The sequence below is a fragment of the Alexandromys fortis genome, unplaced genomic scaffold, assembly GCF_014885135.2.
Source record: "Alexandromys fortis isolate MF-2015 unplaced genomic scaffold, M_Fortis_MF-2015_v1.1 scaffold_174, whole genome shotgun sequence".
In the NCBI taxonomy this organism is placed as follows: Eukaryota; Metazoa; Chordata; class Mammalia; order Rodentia; family Cricetidae; genus Alexandromys; species Alexandromys fortis.
Window position 1 is genome coordinate 3079454 of NW_026068063.1, and position 22369 is coordinate 3101822.

Genomic DNA, 22369 nt, shown 5'->3' on the forward strand with positions numbered 1-22369 from the left:
AAGCTACACCGCTCACTTAGAGTCAGCAGGGACCCTGTGCTGTCCGCATAGATGGGTGATGGCTGCTGGGGCTAGAGGTCCCTTCTAGAAAATCCTGCTCCCCTTCACCTCCTAACATACACACAAATCAACCAATCAACCAACAATCAATCAATCAATCAATCAATCAATCTCATTTCAGTAACAGACAAACTAAAGAAACGGCAGACCCTGTTGGAAAACATCAGTCCACCGCCCGACACCTACCCTTATCAATCTAATACTTAAAACATGCTTCCGTCTTCCAGCTCGCCCTTAAACAAACATCACTCCCCATTCCCATCTACTTAACCCTGTCACCTCTCACCATGCAGACCCTCCTGCTCAGGTACACCTTTGCCCACACACTCTGTGTCTCTTCTAACCCTGCCCAGCATCTGGTGACTCTGCTGTCCTTAGGGTCAGAGCTTCTCCTTAGTACCCCAAAGCAAAGCGACTCAGTATACTTTTTCAGTGTGCCCGAGTACGCCCCGGTACCCTGTGCATGTCACGGATGCTCCCAGGGGAGGCCTTGGGGTAGTTCAGAGCGTGTGAAAGCCAGCTCATTACCACACGCACTCGACCCAGCTCCAATTAGGGGACAGCGAATGCAAGGGCCGGAAGCTCTTATTCACACATCTTAATGTCCTGGGGTTCATTAGAGCAGAAACCCAGATTTGTTGAAAAAAGAATCAAATGCCACAGGGCAAAGGGCTCAGCTGACCTTGAACCCTGGTGCTAGTCTGGCTGTCTTGGTTGTACCAGGTCACGGCACCCGTTTTCCGCCCACGGAGGTCTTGGGCTTCGTTATGCAAAGGCAAATGCTTCTTAAAATTTCTAAGCTGGTCTTTCCTCCCCCAAAAGGTCAGCTCCGTGGCAGAATCTTTGCCTGCGCCCCCTCCTGCTCTGCGGAGGTTTATAAAAGCTTCCAGCTAATTCAGAAATTATACTTCCACAAAAGATCCAGCGTTTTCCTAGGAATCCCCTCGGACCCGCTGGGACTCTCTTCCACAGCCACATCAGCAAGCTACTTCTCTGCCAGCAGCAAAAGGCTCTCAAGCGGCCCAGGCTAATGCTGACTTCCTCTTAATGGAGACTTGTTTGTTTGAAGACAGGCTCTCAACGTAGTCCAGGCTCGCCTCAAACTCAAAATCCTCCTGCCTCAGTTTCCCAAGCACAAGGATTAAAGGCGTGAGCCACCACACCAGCTAAAACTGGAAATTCTTTTTTTTCCCCCCAAGACGGGGTTTCTTTATGTAACAGTCCTGGTTGTTCTGGAACTCGCTTTGTAGACCAGGCTGGCCTCAAATTTACAGAGATCCACCTGCCTCTGCCTCCCAATTGCCGGGATTAAAGGCGTGCACCACCACTGCCAGTCAAAAACTGGGAATTCTTTTTTTTTTTTTTTTTAATTTTTTTTTTATTTTTATTTTTTTTTTTTTTGGGAATTCTTAATCTGGAGTCCACAAACACACTGAGGGTAGTGGGCAGTGTGTACCCTGTAATGAAGTGTGGTATGGTACCTGTAATTTTAAAAAAGCTATTTTTCTCATCACTTCCTCTACTTCTTAACAAGGTCCAGACCTCTACGAAATCAGATTGGGATCTTCTTAAATTAGGCCAACGTAGTTTTATCCCGAAAACCACCGCTTCCTTGGCCTCTTCAGCATTGCTCCCTCCTGCCAACCTTAGCACTGAACACTGGCGGCTGTCTCTTCAGAATCATTTTAAACTTTTGTGGTGTGTGTGTGTGTTGCATGCCCAAGAGGGTGCAGCACACGGATGTGGAGCTTAGCGGAAGATACCAGATGTTGTCCTCTATTCCTCTCCGCCTTATTTCTTTGAGACAGGGTCTTTCAGTGATTGCAAGCTCAGTCCTTTAGATAGAATGGCTGCCCAGTGGGCTCCTGGGATCTATCTCTTGATGCTGGGTTTAGAGACATATGCAGTGGTGTGCAACATTTTATGGAGGCACTTGGGATTTGAACTCAGGTCCTCATGCTTGTGCTACAAGCTCCCTTATCCACTGAGCCATCTCATAGGCCTCTAGAACTAGTTTGGGGGGGGGGGGAGTTTTCAGTATTATACCAGATTTTTTCTTTGGGGGCAATCAACCAGCTCCCAAACCATGACATGGAGACTTACTATTAGTTTTGAATGCTTGCCCTTAGCTCACGCGTGTTTCTGGCAAGCTTTTTTTTCCTTTAACTTAAATTAACCTGTTTCTTTTCATCTATGTTTTGCCTTGGGGCTTTTTTACCTTTTCTTTCTGAATGCCCTACTCCATCTAGTTGACTGGTGACTGACTGGCCCCTGGTCATCTCCCTCTCTTTCTCCCTTGTTTTGTCCTCTCTTCTTTCTTTTGAGCCTAGATGTCTCCTCCTACTTATTCTCTCTGCCCGCCAGCCCTGTCTATCCCTCTCCTGCTTAGCTATTGGCCACTTAGCTTTTAATTGGACCAATCAAGGTGCCTTAGGCAGGCAGAGCAACACATCTTTACATAATTAAACAAGGGCAACAGAAACAAATGGAACACACCTTTATACAGTTAAAGTAACATTCCCTAGCATAAACCAATGAAGACAGCTAAACATTCCGCAACACAGTATCTCATGCAAGCTGCCATTTCTAGTCAGCAGATGAAGCCAGCAGTATGCTAGTTCACTCCCTGGCAAGTGCCTGGTTCTGGACCCCACTTGCCAGGCCCCAAATGAAACCTCTGTCTCACTGCTAATCTTTACGGGCCTTGGAGGTAAAGTCTGAGAAAGACAAGGGCATCCTGCCACTCAAAGAGGGCGTCTGCCTTCAAGTAACTGCACCAAGGCCCTGGCGAGCACAGGGCACTCCCAGTGGGAGCGGGAACAGTCATAGAGAAGCAAGAAAAGCAGTATGGAAGTCTCTGGAGTGCTGGTGGGAGGGCTGAGCCTGACAGCTGCCTGCTCCAGCTCCAGCACCCCCCCCCCAACCCAGGCCAGCACAATCTGAGCTGCCATCCGAGTTCCCAGTGTGACTTTGGCATAAAGGTTAATCACACCCAGAAAACGCTCATTAGAGGCCGTAAATAACCACTTTACTGAAGCTCCATTTGGTCTTTGAGGCACCAAGTACAATTTTCTTTGATGGGACCATTCTGTGATTAACCTTTTGGGGAGGGACCCGAGGAGCCACAGGAGGGAGGGGGATGTGGCCCAGAGGCAGCTGGGGCCACCCCCACCTCCTCAAAGTTCCCAAAGAATCAGGAGCAGGACCTGCCTTCCTTTCCAAGTTCCTCCTGGGAGGTGAGCCACGGGGCAGGCATGGCCTCCTCTCAGCACTGGGTCCTCTTCAAATATCCCCAGCCAAATCCCCCTTCTGTTGAACTCAGAGTGCAGTTCTGACTGAGTGAGTCACCTGCCCCCTGACACGCCTCTTCCTTTTCTGGGAAGCAGGGACATTCCTGGGAGCAAGGAGCGGGATGTTCCTGGAAGATGGGGCCAGCAGAGCCGTCCTCACCACTTGGTCCCTCTGGGCCCCAGAATCCTCCTTAGCTCTTGGTGTAACAGCCATGAGGTGCTCCTGCGCCACTCCCTGTCTACCTCAGTCACATCCTGCTCTCTCTGTAAGCTTGCCCTTGAGAAGGGGTTTTCAGCCTAAACAAATGGCTTTTTGTCATTTACCATGTTTGTTTTGCAAGCCCTTGCTATTCTGAGAGTCTACCTTCATGGAGCCCAAAACCAAGAACTTGATTTGTAGAAGAGTAAAAGAATTCAGAGGCAGAGAGGACCAGGACAACCTCTCTCTCTCTCTCTCTCTCTCTCTCTCTCTCTCTCTCTCTCTCTCTCTCTCTCTCACACACACACACACACACACACACCACACCACACCACACCACACCACACCACACCACACCACACCACACCACAAAGACAAAGAAAACGTAACTGAGTACAGGGGGAAGGGAGCTACATAGCATGACCATGAGCTGGCTTCTGGAGGGAGGTGAGCCTGTTGAGGGTGGGTACAATCCGGAGGAGATGCATTCTTGGCCCACGGAGATGCAAGCTGCCAGAATCGGGGGACTCAGACACTAAACTGAGAGGGATCCAGGAGGCCGGGAGAGCCAATAGGGATTTCTGTCTGTGGCAGACAACTGGGTCTTATCAGTGCCATCGTTTGCAGGTGTGGAAGCTGAAGCCTGGGGAGAAACTGAAAGCCAGAGCCTCCTATTACATGAGGCAGAGGCAGTATCGTAGGTCCTTGACCGTGGTTTATGGACCAGAAAGGTGCCCCCCACCCCATTCCCCAGTGAAGTCAAATCATAGCTCTGCTCCTTGCTTTTGACATTTCTCGCCGGCACCGTGTGTGTGTGTGTGTGTGTGTGTGTGTGTGTGTGTATCATAGGAGAGTGTGCTCATGTGCATGTGGGTACATGTGTCTGTGCACATGTGGAGGTCAGAGGTCAATAGTGTCTTCCTCTATCACTTCCTCACTAGTTTTGGAGACAGGGTCTCCCACTGAATCTGAAGCTCACTGATTAGCTCAGCTGGCTGACTAGTGAGCCTCGAGACACCTCAGGCTTTTTTGCTGGAGATATGAACTCAGGGCCTCACAGTTACGCAGCAAATACTTTAGCCACTGAGCCATCCCTCCCGCCCTCCTTTGTCTGTTTCAATCTGTACTCTGGAGGAGCCTGACTTAGGCAAGGCCAAGGGGAACAAGCCAAGATGTGAGAGCACACAGGACTCATACACCATAATTTCCCTCCCCAAGCCGACTCCCCCACTGCACTGAATGCTAAGATCTGGCTGCAGAAACAAGACGAGTGCCATCAGCTCTTCCACCCCCATCTCTGCTGCTACAGATACATGCGCAGTTATGGGCAGACTGAATCTGGACGGGGGTCCTGGGAATAGCGAAGGACCCCGCAGGCAACTCCCTGAACTCTATGGACTCCCAAGTGTCAGGGGTCACTGTGGTTCCGACTTCAAGGTGTTCACAGCCCAGCTGAAACATGAAGGGGATGCCTTTGCTTCTGATCCGCAGAGATGCCCAAAAGTTGAGTCAGGGCAACATCAGACTAAGGGCGGAGGGCAGCAATGTCACAAGTCCTTCCTCTGTCTTCCTGATGTGCCCATGCAGCCCTCTCTCCCCTTACCTTGCCCCAGGCCAGTTCCTTCCCAACCACCTCTTTCTGTTGACAGCCCCAACCTGTCCCCATCTCAAGGGAAAGAGCCCGTTTCCCCCCAGAGTGGGTGAGCAGCGAAAGATTATTCCAGGTAGACAAGAAATAATGTATTGTTGTATTTAATTAGCTTAAATTGCTGTTGTGCAGAGAAGAAAAAATGGAAGGGAAAATCTGCCTACACTCAAGGGGCGGGGTGCATGGCTGGGCGCTCCCCACCTCCAGACTGTCTCCCTGGGTCCCCAGCTCCCATGTGCGTTCCTTTGTCCTTGCTCCTGCTCCTACAGGTCTCTAACCTCCCCTCGTTCATGGCAGGGCGGGACCTGCCCCATCCCAGCTTCTCCCACAGGGCAATGGAGTTTATACTCGGCCTTTGAGGACACAGGAGTATGTCTGCTTGGGCTATAAGCTTCTGGGGGAGGGTCCATGGCTATTTTGATAACCTCAATGAACTGCAAGACCTGTGGATGGGTGGATGAATGAACGGATGGATGGATGGATGAATGAACGAACAAACAGACTAACTTTCCCATTCTGACTCCTTGGTCCAAAGGGTCCTGTGCCAATTTCCCCTCCCTTCCTTCCGCTCCCCCTCCCTCTGCTCCTTTATATCTCCCTCTTCTTCTTTTTCTACCTTTGATTTTTCTGGAACAAGCACTCACTCTAATCTAGGAACTCACTAAGTGCCCTACACTGGCCTTGAACTCATGGCTATCCTCCTGCATCAGCCTCCTCCTGCTGGAATTGCAGGCATGTGCCACTGTGTCCAGCTCCACCAAGACACTTGGACACCTATTTCTTTCTCCTTTCCTTTCCCCCTCCTGATGGAGCGCCCTTCCTCCTCTTGTCCTGCCTTCATGCTTCTCATCCCTGCCTTGGACTTCAGAGAGTCGAGCTCAAGAATGGACATTCTGGCAGGAAATGTGGCTCTGACAGGCTGGTTCTGGGACAGTGGACAAGTTCCTCTTCCAGTCTGTTTCCGCAAGTGGGAAATGAGAAGGATATTTGTTCCCAGAATTCCTCTATAGGTATAAATAAGCTCTGGCTCCCAGACCCCCAGGAAAGCCCAAATCCAGACCTCTAACTCTGGGGTCAGAGAGCTCCACAGTGGAATAGCTTACTGCCAGGCCCACTGTATAACCTTGGGAAAACCATTGGACTTCTCCCGGCCTTGTTCTGTAAACGGGACAAGTCAGAATGAAACATTTATAGCCAGGAGCTCTTGGAAAGATTTGGTGATTTGGTGCATACATAATAACAAGGAGCCAAGGTCCTGGCCAGTTCCACAGCAAGGGGCCTCCTCTTTGCAGGATGCTTTTTTTTTTTCCTGACTCAGTCTTCCCTACCAGGACTGGCCCCGCCTGGTCTCCTGCCCATCACATCTGCAGTCTGTTCCCAGGAGCCGTGGCCACCTATAAATGTGAGGTGTATGTCACCCTTGATGTGGATTAGCTGGGCTTGGGAAAGGGGGGACATAGAGTGGAACCTATCTCCAATCCCCATCATGATGGCTAACTTCCACTATATGCCTAATTGGATTAAGACACACAATGAGGCCTGGTCTACAGAGCGAGTTCTGTAGGGCTGTTGCACAGAGAAACCAAACCCCGCACCCCTGAAAAGAAAGAAATACAATGAGACACACCTTTGGGTGTCTCTGGGGGGGGGGTTCCAGAGAGATGTTAAATCTCAGTCAATGAGGAGCGGAACCCCTCTCTGAATATGGGTGGCATCATCCCCTGGCCTGAAGTCTGCCAGTGAGTGAACGGGGGGACAGGAGAAAGTGAGTGGACCAGCTGCGGGCTCTGCTTCTGGGCTAGGGCCATTGCTGTAGTTTGAATGTTACTAGCCCCAGAAGCTCTTAGGGAGTGGCCCTTTTAGGAGGTGTGGTCTTGTTGGAGTAGGTGTGGCCTTGTTGGAGGAAGTGTGTCACAGTGGGGGTGGGCTGTGAGGTCTCCTATGCTTAAGCTTCACTCAGTGTCTGGGTCCATTTTCCTGGTGACTTCTGGCAAGATGTAGCCAACACCATGTCAGCCTGCTACTACCAGGCTTCCTGCCATGATGATGATGGAGTGAACCTCTGAAATTGTAGTAGAGTCACCTCAATTAAATGTTTTCCTTTATAAGAGTTGCCTTGAGGGGGCTGGAGAGATGGCTCAGAGGTTAAGAGCACTGACTGCTCTTCCAGAGGTCCTGAGTTCAATTCCCAGCAACCACATGGTGGCTCACAGCCATCTGTAATGAGATCTGGTGCCCTCTTCTGGCATGCAAGCATACATGGAAGCAATGTTGTATACATAATAAATAAATAAATCTTAAAAAAAAAAAGTTGCCTTGGTCATGGTGTCCCTTCACAGCAAGAGAATATTGACTAAAAATCTTAACCCATCCCATGTTGGAGCCCTTACCATTGCTCCTGTAAAGATGACAAACCGGTGTGAACAGAGAATCTTGCTCATGGCTCTTACCCTACAACTTGAGGCATGGGGATAGCAGCTACTCTCCTATCTTATCTTATCAGGGGTTCCCCAACCCCTTCTATAAGCCTGATGCATCCAAGTGGGTGCAGTTTCTTTTGCTTCTACATCTCCAGGTCATAACAGGAGCTGCCCTGTGCTGTAGTGAGAATGGGGAAGTGGAGTTCCTTATGGGGCAAGCGTGGGAGGCATGAGTTAGGTAGAACTTAGAACTCAGAGAAGCAGGGAGCCGGGCCTGGGCTCTAACTCTGCTCCCAGTCAGAGGGCAGGGAGTTATGCGCTATGTGTGATCCCTGAATGCTGAGAAATGTCTCTGAGGAGGCAGAAGCCAGCTCTCAGGTGTTGGAGCAGCTGTGACGGCAACGACCCTGCAAGTGACATGCCAGGGGGCTCTTGATCAGCAACACAGAGACGGGTGTGACATGGAAGGTCTCCACACAGCAGCAGAAGCATGTCCTTGGAGAAGAAGCATTTTAGAAGGGATCCGAGGAGGCTGGGAAGGAAGAAGGAGCTTGGTAGCTGGCAAGTGGGTCTAGTATAGTAAGCCTAAAGCTTCTGTAACGCCTGGATGTTTTGCAAGCAGCAGCCCACCAAGGACATTCGGGAGCGTAAGCTGCTGCTGGGCCAGGGTCCACTGGGCAGAAGTTAGGAATAATCATGGGGCAGGTAGTGGCCCTGTCCTGTGCTTCTCCACCTGTAAATGTGGGGTAGGCACCCTCAGAAGTTTCCAGGTGATGCCTGGCAGACACTGAGAGGGAAGAGTGACTGGCGTGGGTAAAGGCCAGGGGTGCTTGGACATCCCAGTGTTCAAGGCAGCCCCACAGCAAAGAACTGCTGTCCCAGCTTGAGGGCTTACTTGACTGGCAAAGTGCTTGTCCTGCTGAATGACGTCCTGAGTCTGGTCTCCAGAACCCATGTATGAATGCTGGATGGGGTTCACGCTTTCAGTCCCGGGGTTGGGGAGGTGGAGACACGCAGATTCTCCAAGGGTGAACAGCCAGCTAGCTTAACCTCATTGGTGAGCTCCAGCCCTGTCTCTAAGGAGATGGAGGGTGGTCCCAAAGATAACATCTAAAGTTGTCTTCTGGTCACCATACACACATGTACACAGTTGTGCACACACTGTCACACACAAAACAAACAAACAAAACTACCGTTACCAAACGCCAACAGCAATGGCCTTGGCCACCCCTTTTCTGACGGCACTCACCTGTCTGCTCATTAGGAAGAGAAGTGGGGAGACATAGGAGGTCCTTGGCAAAAAGGAAAACACAGGGAAAGATCCATCTACATTGAGGGAGAATTTCTGAGTGCTCCCTGTCCATGGCCCTTTGCAACCATTGACCAGGCTTCCCTATTTCTGGCCTTTGAGATCAGGAGACTGGCGGCAAGGATCCCACCCAGCCAGTTCCTCCCAGTTCCTCCAGGGTGGGATGTGGCAGAAAGCCAAAAAGATGAGGAAGGACTGACTGTTGGCACGGCTGAAGTTTAAGGGCAGCCAGAACAGGACCAGCCTCCCTGGCAGAACAGGGTCCTGGATATGGGAACTGGCCTCTTTATCTAGACTGAGTCGCAGCCCAATGACAGAGAGTGCAGGACTGGTCTTCGTAGCTGTAGATAGCACACTATTCAAGGAAAAACATCTCTATCTTCTCTGGGGCACTAGGACCCACTGACTATGCTTAGACTTTCTCTTACATCTGTGACAAGGAGCAGGTTGACGAGTGTCTTAGGGTTTCTACTGCTGTAGGATAAGGATGAGAGAGAAGCCAGCACTGAGTCCTGCCAGGATAATTCTCAAGGCTTCCTCCTAGGCTCCACACCTCTGCCTCAGCCCCTAGAGATGTTCTTAACGCAAGTCTCTACAGCAGAGCTGATCAGGTCCGAAGGGCATGGCCATACAGGGTCTGTGCAGTGATCCGGTACATCCCCAGAGGTGTGCTGCTCAGAGTGCTCATGACCTATTTGGGCAGGTTTGCCAGAGACAAACAATTCAATACCAGTGCCCAGTGTGCTAAGTCCAAAGACTGAGAGCAACTCCTTAGAAACTTGGATGGGAATCTGACCTTGCTGCGACACCCAAGCCAGTTGTCGATAAACTGGGTCTAGACCAATTCCAGTGTTGTCAGACTGGCAAGGTGAATCACGGGGTGCAGCCGGGACCACATGCTAGTCTGCAGAGGACTGGAAAATCCCCATGGTCTTTCTCCCGGCTGGCTAGCTGGAGGACAGAGCTCATTACAGAAGCCCTCATGGAGAAGGAGGAACTGCGGAGCTCAGCGTGAGGGGAGGAACGGGGAAGATGGCTGGCGCCCATGAAAGCAGCAGGTCCCCCGCTCTGAGCTTTAGTGGATGCAGGCTGCTCACCGCACAAACATTTCCTGCTTTAATCCTCACCATTGTCCAGGTAAAGAGGGTACAGGATCCCAGAGAGATGGGGTGACTTCCCGAAGGTCACCCGACCAGGAAGCGACAGACTTGACTCTCACCCCAGGGCTCCTTCCTATAGTTTTAGTATTAGGGATGTGCCCCTTCCTTGGGACACTCTGTTTCTCAGGGCACACATGAGCCTGCCACTCCTGGCCTGTGTCGCACAGCTGGCAGCAGCATTCACCCTGGACCATGGGGTCCAGCTATGTGCAAAGAAAGGACCTCAAGCTGTCCCACTGCCACCCATAGGGTGCTGGGGGGTTGGACATGCACTGAGGACAAGATCATTTAGAGGAGGCAGGAATGCCACCGTTCTGAATACTCCTGCCTCGATGCCGGGAGGATCGGAAAACCTCTAATTCCTCTAAAACCTTGGGGAACAGAAGTATCCCAGCTTCTAAGAGTCTTCTTGTTCTCTTGTGTCCCAAGCCTGGACCCTTAGTGATGTCTCCCTAGAAGCCCTCAAGATGCAGATGCCTCTGCCAGTGTGGGGGACCACCCCCCAGCACATGTCAGGGGATACAGATGTTACTGAACACTCAGAAGCAGGGGTACATGCCATCTTGGGCCTAGAGAAAAAAAAGCAAGGCCAGAATGACCAAGGCAGAGAAGCAAGTCATCCTCCTCAAGCCTGCTGGGATCTCATGTTCATGTTCAATACCTCTTTCTCCTCTACTTTAGCCAGTGAAGTCTCTCTCTACCAGACTGTCTTGAAGACTGCCTCCTTTATCATAACACAGCTGTCCAACCTGGGCAGACTGCGGACAAGGCTGGTCCTTCAGTACAGGAGAGCCTGGTCCCAGAAGGACCATGCCCTACTTGTATTCTTTCCCAATCCTTTCTCATCAGCTAAGACTTTACTCTGCTGCTGCCTGGGCCTCTGTCTTTCTCCCATCTTTACCCACAGGCTGCCCACCAGCAATATCCTCGTAGTGGAAGGCGACTGCTGAACCAGCAAAGGCCTTCTGGAAACCACTGAGCCCTTCCCAAGAGGGCTGGGGAAGCAAAAGACGTCAAAGGGGAAGGTTACACCCTTCCCTCTGCCAGATGACACTCTTGTCCTTGTTGCAGCCACCTCCTGTCCTAGCCCTGTACCTGGGCCTTTCAGCTCTCACTCTGTGTACTTGCCAGGGACCATGACCAGTAAGTTGTTCTTGTCCCCCTGAATGTCCTGACCTCCCAGTGCCTGAGGACTCACCCGAGAGTTCTACCCTGCCTCATGGCAGCCCTATATCTCTACCAGGGGTGTCCCACCCACGGCTTTTCGGCCACATTACACCTTTTGGTGGTAGGATGGACAGCTCCAGCATTTATTGTACATCCCAGGCAATTCTGTATCCAGTGTGATCCAAAGAAGCCAAAAGGTTGGTAGCCCTGTTCAATGTAACATAGGAGACTTTTCAAACTGAGTTTCAGTGATCCCCTCCCAGGTAGTGAAGCAGTTGGACCTGTCCAGCCAGTTTCTCTTCTGAACTCTGACCTCAGTGCCCTGGCTACCCACCAGACCAGATATCAGGGTGACAGTGAGGAGGGTGGGTGCCACTCAGACCACCTCTGGGCTCCTGTAGTTTGCTCTTCCTTGGGCCCAGCAGACCAGTGGTGAGATTATCTGTTTCCATAGCATCTTCAGGCGATCCAGGAGCAGTTTCCCGGTGGATGACTGCCAAAGAACAGGTTTGGATCAGGCATCTCAAGAGGTGGCTCTGCGCACAGGGTCCCGTGTCCTGGAGCAGAATCCTGACATGTCCATTTCACACAGGAGGAAGGACCTGTCCCAATTCTGAGGTGAAATTCTGCTAGTCTGGGCCTCCTTCCCTCTCTGCCTCCCTCTCTCTCTGCTGTCCTGCTTTTTACTTCCACCCAAGCAGCTGCTGCTTGGAAAATCAGTGGTTGATATTCTGTTACCTGACAGACTCCAAAGAATTGTTTTCAAAGCAATTGCTGGCACCCCAAAGCTAATCACATTGTGTCATCCTCCTTGCAGGTGTCCATCTTACTAACAGATGCTCCCACGTCAGTCTGGCCCCGGACCTTGAGCTCAGATGCAGGCTGGTGGCTCTAGCTTTTCCCCAGGGAGTGAGAAGTGAAAAGCCCCACAGACTGTTTCTTCCTCCGGACTCCTCCTTCACCTCCCTCTTCCCTCTCCCTCAAAAGCCCCACAGACTGTTTCTTCCTCCGGACTCCTCCTTCACCTCCCTCTTCCCTCTCCCTCCTTCTCCTCATCCTCTTCAAGTTTTTATTTTTTATTTATTTTTGGTTTAGTTGAATTTTTTAAAAGATAGGGTCTCATGTAGCTCAGGCTGGCCTCAAATTCACTTCGTAGACCAGTATGATCAAGAAATTCTAATTCTTATTATTACCCGAGTACTAGAATGACAGATGCATACTGAGGAGCCAAACCTAGGACTTCTTGCCTCGGCAAACACAACCAAATGAGCTGCATCCCAGCCTCCCCCTCCCCCTTCTGATGGCCTTTCTTAGACTGAAGTCATTGCTAGGCTATCTCACAGGGCCGCTCCAGCTCACGCTTATTAAGGGTAGACTATACCAGACATGTTAGGATTGTTACGTTCCACATGCAGCAGTGCAGGAAGTTACCCCATTTTTTCTAATTTTGGGAAGAGTGCATATGCGTGCTGTGTTGTGCATGTGATACGTGTGCTTGTTAGTGTAGGTAATGCATGCTCACGTGTGCACATGTGATACGTGTGCTTGTTGGTGTGGGTAACACATGCTCATGTGTGCACATGTGATATGTGTGCTTCTTAGTGTGGGCAACGCATGGTCATGTGTGCACATGTGATATGTGTGCTTCTTAGTGTGGACAACGCATGGTCATGTGTGCACATGTGATATGTGTGCTCCTTAGTGTGGGCAACCATGCTCATGCGTGCAGGGAGGACAGAGACAGGTATCAGGTATCTTTAGGACTCTTGGTCATTATTTTTCTCAGACAGGGTCTTTCATGGACGCCGAAGCTCGTCGATTAGGCTAGGCTGGGGTGGCTGGCTAATGAACGAGCTTCAGGGATCCACTTGTCTTAGTGTGCGTCCCCCCTACCCCCACTAGGCGCTGAAGTTACAAACAAAAACTGCCATGCCCAAGTTTTTATATGTAGGTTCGAGGGACCCAAACTCAGGTCCTCACACATTCATGGCCGGCCTGGTACCAACTGAGCAATCTCTCCAGCTTCATCTTTCCCATCCTTTAAACCATGGAGAAACAGAGCATAGTGCTAACCCTGATTCTCGGAGCCTCACAGTAGAGTCGGGATTCAAGCCCACAACTGCTTCACGGATGTTCCTAACTCCTGCAAGAAAATGCCTGGCCAAGAGCAAATGTCTGGTGAGGAGCATTTTAAAAGGAATCGCTGTATGGCTTGCCAGTGTCTCTGCTGACAGGACAAGGATCGTTTCTAATTAACAATTCATCATTTGACCAGAAAACTGCAGTCAAAATCTTGTCTCTCCGTCCCCTATGGGCTTTCAGTTCCAGAGAGTCCAGAAATGGCCGGGGTGGAATCTGAGATGAAAGACAGCTCCCCTAGCTCTCCTGTCACCCAGAAGGAGGCAGGAAGGGGAGGACCCTGCAGGGCTCACTCAGTCTTTCCAGATTCCCTACAAGGCTGCGTCTCCAGCCTCCTTAGGCTGCAGGTCACTGTGAGCTGTGCAGATGTCTGCTGCTTTCGAGTCTCCTTTGTAATAACCACAGTGGCTTAGGATGGGACTCGCGTTTTCCATATCTAAGGAGGTTTTGCTTTGCCGCTTTCTCATCTAAGCCTACATCTCTCTCTGGCTCCTCCGTTCGGAGGTGACATTCATGTCCCACGGGGACAACAAGAATTCCTTCATCCCAACTACATCTACTAAAAGGAGAAGGTGGCACACAACCCTCATCGTAGGTGTCTGGTAGACACGCTCTGTGTTCACTGGGTTTTCAGGACCAGTGCTATGAAGGGGAAGTAAGCAGAGAATACTTGGTCCCCACACACTGAGGCCCCAGATGAAGAGGCGCAGAGCTGCGGAATGGGTTTGCTGGACCTGCTCTTCCCAAGTAAGGCTGCAGCCCCCAGGAGCTCTTGGGAACATTCCAGAGAGACAAACAGGTAAAGGGAGTCAGTTCACACAGAGAAACTGCGGCTCAGAGAGGGAAAGTGACCTAATTGAGATCACACAGTCCACTGGATGCAGAGCTAATGGCAAAGTCAGGCTTGCTGCCTGCCCAGCTGATGGCCTGCCTACCCCTTCTGCTATTGAAATTCTCGGCCTTGCACCTTGCACTCTACGGAGGCCTTACTTCCCCATCATTCCCACTCCCTAGGACGAGAGGTCAGAATCTTGGCAAGAATCTGGACCCTAACAGTGGAGCCAAAGGGCACATTTGACCCCTAAAGATGTGAGGTTGATCTTTGCTGGCTGCTGATGCCCCCCAAGGAGTCGAAAGTCAACAAGGATAAGAAATGGATTTTCCACTTGAGCTCTAGGCTCTTGATTTTTCTGTCTGCTGCTTTGAGAAACCTGAGCTGCCCGGTTTCTCCCTAGGCTGACTATCAAAGCCCATGGTTCGCCCTTGTTTGGGGAGGGGGGGGGGCTTCCCTTTCCTACTCTGCTTCCGGTCTGTGACCCAGGCCACTTCATACTCCACGGCTTACAGTCCCACCCTCGTTCGTTTTTCCCCCTTCTAGTCTTCCCAGCACCTCTAGAAAACCGCACTCCATTAATTCTTAAGCAGAGGAACAACAGGAAGAGGATCCCTCATAGCCACTTACGGCCATTGCCCAGCGGTGGGCAAGCTCTCTCCGAAGGCTCAGAAATGGCATGGGACAAGACTAGGGTGGGGACGCTGCAAAAGAGAGGGCTGTCCGATGGTCACAGCAATGACCAGGCCTGCTCTTTAAAAACAGGACCGGCAAGGGTCATTGTTAAAGCGGTCACAGCGGCATGTAAGGGGTGATGTCACAGTTATTTCCTCCTCTGGTTCGCAGACTGTATCTAATGCTTCTGAACAGTCATAAGCTAACAACAGCAACGAAACTGGCCTCCCTGGAAGTCAATGGACACTTGTTGTCCTTTAAGGACCCGCGGAGGCCTGGTTCACCCCTCATAGTCACTGTCGGAGTCACTTGTCACCAGAGCATAGACCTGTCCCCAGCAAAAGCAGCTGGTGGGGTGACAGGGCGAGGGACCATGTCTCACCTGTATTCTCTCTCTCTCTCTCTCTCTCTCTCTCTCTCTCTCTCTCTCTCTCTCTCTGTAGCTTAGCAGCCTGTCCTGGAACTAGCTCTTGTAGATCAGGCTGGCCTCGAACTCACAGAGATCCGCCTGCTTCTGCCTCCTGAGTGCTGGGACTAAAGGTGTGTACCACCACTGCCCGGCTCACCTGTATTCTATCCATAAACACTCCATACATGTATCTCCCTTCATTTGGTGCACGCATGGGTGCGCACGCACGCGCACACACACACACATTCTTCATCTTTCTTACACTCTCCCACAATGCTCAATCTATAACCAATTCATTGTGGAACCCTCACTACAGGACCCTGAATTGACCCCTTCCCCAGCATGGCTTGTCTGGCAGTCGTGGGTAACAGAACTGGTTTTTGCATGATCTCCAAGTTCCCTAGAGTCCTGCATTCAAACTGATGAAACTCTCAGGCTCCCGGTGGGTAGGGATTGAGAGGGGGTTTTAAGATTTTTTTTTTTTACTGGCAAAAGCTGGAAACAAAGCCTTAGCCGCAAGGGCTTGTATTCTATATGCAGGCGCTAAGGGCAAAGTCAGGCTTGCTGACCGCCAAGCTTATGGTACTCCTTTTTGAAAAAGTGGCTTAGATTCTGTATGCCTAGGATATAATACTACTTCTTGGACGGTTATGAAGACTAAATGACTTAATATTTATAAAAACAACTAGACTACCACCAGGAAATGTGTGTGTAGCATACAAACACCACATTTTCTGCCCCTTAGTCGGCATTTCCTGAGAACTGCTGAATTTATCAGGTGAGACATGTCCCCCAACGCCTACTAGCCAGTAGGAACAAGAGAAAAAAAAGAGCCTTTTTATTTTAAGAAAACGTGAACATTCTAAACAGGTCATTGCATACAATTCTAAGAAGGGCTTAAGAAAAGAACATTTATTGATTTCCATGTAAAAAATCCACAGCCCAAATCTTTTGAATTCGCTTTTAAAAAAAAACCCAACTGCATAATAACCCCTCTGTGAATTTAGATCAGGGTTCAGGACACAGGCAAGCTTTGGAAAAATACTCCCATTGATGCCTAGCTGTGCAACCTCCCTGAATCTCCCCACCTTCTTTGAGGGAGACTTTGGTCGCCCAGAGAATAATCTGAGGCTCCAGCCCTTAGGTTTCACTGAAACTACGGCAGATTTGAAGACAACCTTTGAGTATGTGGAGAGGGAAGACATGGGAACCTGAGTCACTAGTAATCTGGGCATAAGTCACATTTTAAAAGCGTAGTGATTTAACTCAAACGCGTTTTGAGCAAGTAAACGTACAGTCAGCTTAATAACTGATGGAAAAGTCAGTCAGTCAATCCTCACTGCTCCCACACACACACCCTCCGCCCCCAAATCCACTTAAATCTTTTGAACGCAATTGCTTTTGAACGCCCTGGTCACAGTTAACCCGGTGTCTCTGTTTGGGGCCCAGGAGGTCCCTGTAGGCTCTGAGCAGTCCCGAGACCCAGGCATGGCAACTGGAGCGGCGGGGCGGCGGCGCCCAGGCCCACTCACCTTCCCAGGCATCAGCGCTGAGGTGCTGGTACCCAGCGAGCCCGTGCGCTCCAGGACGCGCTTGGCACCAGCGAAGTGACGCCTGTCTCTAAGCTGCGGGCCGGGTTGCGAAGCACCTAGCTCTTCCCTGACTCTGTCCACCCCCGCACAGCCCCAGGTCGCCCCCGAATTTCATCCAGCAGGCGCTGCAAACGCCTACTGGAGACTTTACAAAACTCCGGGCGGCTGTACTGCTTCCCCAGCCCGGTGGCAGGAGCGAGCGCGGCCGCCGGCTGGAGAGAAAGCGTTGCGCTCCGGGGCTGCGGCGCCCGGGGAGGAGGGGGGAACCGGCCGGACACTGGGACCCGAGGCACCGGCACCGTGGCATCCCAGAGATGCTATGTGGCTCGAGGGCCGCGAGGCGCCAGCCCCATCTACCTCCGAAACCTGAGGTTTTCTATGGAGGGGAACCAGCAGGAAACTGCGCCCAGGACCGGGACAGGGGCGGCTCGGAGGGTGTCTGGCGGGGACGGAAACCCCCTCCAGGGCTCGGAGGGGACGTCGCTTCGGCCCCTAAGACTGCAGCGATTCTTCGCGCTGAGCCGGTTCCTAGAGTGGGCGGACCCCCTCCTCCTCTGGCACCGCAACGGCTTCCCCGCCATCCCTTATTTTCCACCGGAGTTCTTCCTCAGTCTCCGAAGCCAGGCTCCAGAGGTCCAGGTAGAGGATATCAGGCTGCACCCCAGCTTCCCGGGACGCACCGGGTTCCCTGCTCCCCTCCCCCAGCATCCCTGCCCACGTTTGTCCTGCGCTCGCCCGGCCCAGAGTGCCTCTGATCCCCGGCGGGTCGGTCCGCTCTTACCTTCACAAGCCGGAGCTGCGGGCGCCGTCCCATCCTCGGGCTCGCACCGTCAGCGTCCTGGATGCCAGGATCCCTCCGACATCCCAGAGCCAAGAACCGGCGGCTGCGGTCTCCAGTGGGCGGCCGGTCTCCCGGGCCGCTGCTCTCCTCCCCGGCGCCCGGCTTCGCACCCTCCCGCCCCGCCCCGCCGGTCGGCTCCGGCTCGCCCTTCGCGAGCAAGTCTGGTCGCCGTCTCCCTACTCAGCCTGACCCGCCGCCACCTCACTCCCTCCTGGAGCCCGCGTCGCCCCGCCGCCTCCCCCACGGTCCGCCTGCCGCTCGCCTCGGCTCCCCGCCCCCTCGCCTCGCCGTCCCCTCCTCTTTCTTCCTCCCCTCCCCTCCAGTCCCTCCTCCGCGCCTCGCCCCTCCGCTGGTTGCCGGCTCCCGCCTTCTCTGTTCGCTGCCCAGCCCCGGGCCGGCTCCTGCGCCCTGGCGTTGCTGACCCCCCTCTTTCCGCACCCCGGCTTGCGGCAGTGCGCGGGGCGCGCAGGCAGCAGTGGCGGCCGCCGCAGCTCTGGGAGAACGAGGAATCGGGGAGGCGGCGGCGGGAGAGCAGTCAGTGTCTCCTCTAGCCTCCTGTGTGGCTGGAGGTCGGGACCAAGGAAATTCGGGGGTCTCGGGGGGATTGCGGCTTCTGGGGAATTTAGGAGGCTAGTAGGAGCTGGAGAATAGGGCTATCTCCACCAAGCTCAGCCTACAAGGAAACAAGAAGCCGGGAACTACATTTGGGCCGTTCCCGCCCTGCATCCAGCCAGGAGTCTACCGCCGCCCCTACTTCATCCCGGAGCGGAGCCCGGGCCCGACCCCCCCCCCCCCCCCCCCCCCCCCCCCCCCCCCCCCCCCCCCCCGCACCCAGCGCCTTTGGCCTAGACACAACTAGGGTGTGCTAAGACACCAAAGCTCTGCGGCAGGAGCCCTTCCTTTTTCAATCTTTCATTCATTTATTCATTTTTCAAACTAAGAGGCCGCCACTTTGATCCAGGTCGTACTTAGGATTCGCAAGATGAAATGGAGACAGCAGTCCTGGGCACCTGGACTGCGCAGAGGGCAAAGCGGGGCGCGCACCGCGCAGCGACGCTGTAGACACAGCAGGGAATCCAGCAGGCAGGGCGTGGAGGGGGCCACAGCGCCCCCTCTTGGCTAAGATCTTGGGGTTGGGGTGGGCTGTCCTGCCAGACCTCGGGGTCTTTATCTGGGCTGGCTTTTCAACTCCACTCCAACCTGAAAAGCAGGTCTCGTCAGCTTTAAGGCCCCGTTAGGTGGACTGGCCTTTTGATCCCACCCCCCACCGCCCCACTACCCACCAGCAGGATCTGGAGAGGGAGAAAAGGAGCCTCTCAGAGGTGGAGACATCTTCACCCCTCAGACCTGTGGTGGCCGCTCCTGAGTACACAGAAGCACCCAAGAAGCAGATCCTAGTGCCGGGACCAGCTTACTTTGAAATCCAGCTGAGCCTGACTGCTCTGGACCCTATCTATACTTTGTCTACCTCCTTCCCTTACACTCTGCTCTCAGCACACTGAGCCAGATCCATCACATCTAGGGGCCCAGTGGATAGGCAGTTTGGAGCTGGAGTCGCTGTGGGTCGTGTGATAATTTTTTGGTGAGGAAACTGAGGCACAGGGAGCATGGCTTGTCCAAACCCCCCCGTAGGCAATACTCTCCTTCCTAATTTAAGCTCAAGACACCTGAGGGTCTTGGCTCTGATGAGGTTGTGGGTTCTGAGGTAGAAGGAGCTACTGATGAGATTCACTGGTCACATTGATCTAACCATTGTGTGTGTGTGTGTGTGTGTGTGTGTGTGTGTGCGCGCGCGCGCGCGCGCGCGCGCGCACAGCCCAGGTGAGACAGAATCCTGAGTCTTCAGGTTCAGGGCAGTGACTCAGCCCAATCAGTTCCAGAGAGATGGATGCATGGACACCAAGCAGATTGCCAGTTTACTGTCCCCACTGTTACCAACAAAAGGGAAATATACAGAGTGAAGAGGTGGCCTACTGGTCCTGGAGTCAGGCAGCCTGGACTGGAGTCTAGGCTCTTCAGAGTTCAAGCCGAAGAGCTCTAGGAAATGATTTAGTGGTGCCTCAATATTTTCATGTATTAAATGGACACAGGAATGTGCATCTCCGAGGGCCATGGAGGGGAGAGGGCTTGGCATCGTGCCTGGCATATAGTCCCTCTCATGGTCATCATCAAGATAGAGTGGGCTGGGTGCTCTTCCAGGAAATTCTTGGCAGGAAGTAGATTCTTGAGAAGGGCCCCAGAACCCTGGACTGTGGGATGGAGGAAGGGAGGGGAGGTTCGCTCGTTCCCCAGGGCCACATCCCAGCCCTGGCCTTGGAGCACAGTTTCTGGAGGGGAAGGACAGCTTCAGCGCTGCCCTTCTCTGGATTCCGACTCCCTGGGCTCAGTAAACAGCAGCAGATTTTTGCTCTGAGCTCACCCTCCTCCCCTTGACACGATCTTTAAATATGCTAATGCCATCCGTTCACAGAAATCAACTCTGGTTCTTCTGGCTTTGAGCCTGTGAACACCTTCTCCCTGAAGTGTCTCCTGCCAGTTCAACTCGCTCAGGCTGTGTTATTCCCTGATCTAATCTCCATCAGACACCCGAAGCTGGAGCGGGGGCTTGCTTGCCAGGATTCAACTTGTTCTGAGAGCCGTGGTTCAACGGTCCTAAGTATTCCCTTGTATTTGTCCAGAGACTGAAACTTCTTATCTTCAGTGGCTTTCCTCGCTGCTCTGCCAGCTCGGTGTTTGCCACTCCTCCCCCATGCACACATGCATACAGCCTGATGCTCAGGGTGGTCTCCGCAGCAGCCTCCCCACACCCCTCTCCATCCCATTGGAGCCATCTTTCCCCAGCCGAGCCTTCCCACACTCCCTTCCCATGGCTCCTTTTGTTCTCTATCCAGTCTAGGTCCAAGCAGGAATCAGCTTTCACTCAGCACCACTTCCAAAGAAAGGAGCAGCATAAGTCACCCAAACAGAAATAAAAGACATTCGATTGACCTTCCAGATATCAGAGAGATGTAGAGACAGTGGCCGTGTGGGGGGACTAGGGGGAGGGGGTGTTGGACAATGGCACCTCTCAGAAAAAGTGTTACTAAGAACCAGGCCTATTTATTTATTGTAGCAGGGTCTTAGTAGCCCAGACTGGCCTCTAACTCCTGGCAATCTTCTTGCCTCAGTCTCTCAGGCGCTGGAATTATAGGCATGCTCCATCAAACTTAGCTATTTTCATATTTCTGATTGATCACAGCTGACACTATTGCAAATTCAGTGGCAAGAAATAACTAGGAAATGAAAAATATTTTTTTTTTAATGGAGGCACACAAAATAAAGGCACAGTTCAAAACCTAGAAGATCCAGTAGGCCTTCATGACTCTAGTGGACGGCTTTGGCGCTTCTGGACACTTATTCTGTTTTCCACTTGCCTTGTCACACACTGGAGACACAACTGGCAGACTCCCATCGGTCTGTCCATCATACGTGCCCGCAGCCCCAGTCCAAAGGATGGAGCCAGGAGAAAGGCTTTGCAGAGAGAGCAGTCTTTAGAATCCCAGGATCGCTGGGAGAGACAGTGTTAGAGCCACCACTTACTCAACAGACATTTAATGGGCAGCAACTACGTGCCAGTCACGGTGGGATGCCAACGCTAATAATGATTAATGTGCCAGGGTCCTAGCCCTCAAGGTGTTCACAGCGTGCAATGGGATGCAGACACTTTGATAAAGAATTAAAAGCTAGTAAAATTAGGTCAACAATAGACCAGGCACTGTGGCCACAGAGGCAAGAATATTAATCCTGTATGTGCCGACAGGGAAGGTGCCATCGAGGAGGCAAGGCTTTTGCGGGATCTGGAGGGAGGAAGGTATGGATTTAGTAGCACGTGCCTTCTGCTCTCAACAAATAAGGTGTGTCAAGAGCTTCCTGTGCAGTGTCTGTGCCGTTTGAGCCTCACCCCCTTTCCATGAAAAAAAATCTCTTTGTATAGCCCCGACCATCCTGGAACTCACTTTGTAGACCAGGCTGGCCTCAGACTCAGAGATCTGCCTGCTTCTGCCTCCTGAGTGCTGGGATTAAAGGTGTGTGCTAGCGCCACCACCGCCCAGTTATTTAAACTCTTTTAAAAATATTATTTATCATTACTCTGTGTGTCTGTGTGTGTGCGTGCGTGCGTGTGTGTGTGTGTGTGTGTGTGTGTGTGCATAACTCATGCCCCAGCATGTGTGTGGAAGTCAGAGAACAACTTTCAGAAGTCAGTTCTCAACTTCCACACTTAAACATTAAGTTAATTATTTAAAATTGTTATTATTATTAATTGTGTGTGATGTATATGTGAACACACATGCTATGGCACACATGTCGAGATCAGAGGACAGTCTGTGGAGTTGTTTCACCCTTTTCAAGCCTGAGCCTATGGCCTGAATTAAATCCCTGGAAGTCCATGTAAAGGCGAAAAGGGTTTTTGAGGTAGGGTCTCGAATTTCTGCTGTGCTTCCTACTCCTGGCTAACCGACCCTTGAGCTTCTAGGTGACTCTCCCTTCTCTAGCTCCCTTCTTGGTGTAGGATTTTGCACCGTTGTGTCTGGCTTTTACATGGGCTCCAGGGACGGACCTCGGGTCAAGATTTGTATGGAAAGTGCATG

General features: G+C 52.1%; 2 protein-coding genes across 8 annotated transcripts in view; one reads left to right on the top strand and one right to left on the bottom strand.

The window, feature by feature from the left end:
* Crhr1 (corticotropin releasing hormone receptor 1) overlaps positions 1 to 17957 on the bottom strand; it is a 42804-nt gene extending 24847 nt beyond the window's left edge. For 6 of the 7 annotated variants that reach the window (XM_050120427.1, XM_050120423.1, XM_050120422.1 and 3 more), the window contains exon 1: positions 17682 to 17957. In XM_050120427.1, the coding sequence (XP_049976384.1) occupies positions 17682 to 17714 (33 nt within the window). In that variant the 5' untranslated portion in view covers positions 17715 to 17957. The remainder of the gene's footprint in view (positions 1 to 17681) is intronic. The other variant, XM_050120428.1, reaches the window with a different exon arrangement.
* Positions 1 to 22369, top strand: part of Nsf (N-ethylmaleimide sensitive factor, vesicle fusing ATPase) — a 594435-nt gene that overhangs the window by 268152 nt on the left and 303914 nt on the right. The window lies entirely within an intron of this gene.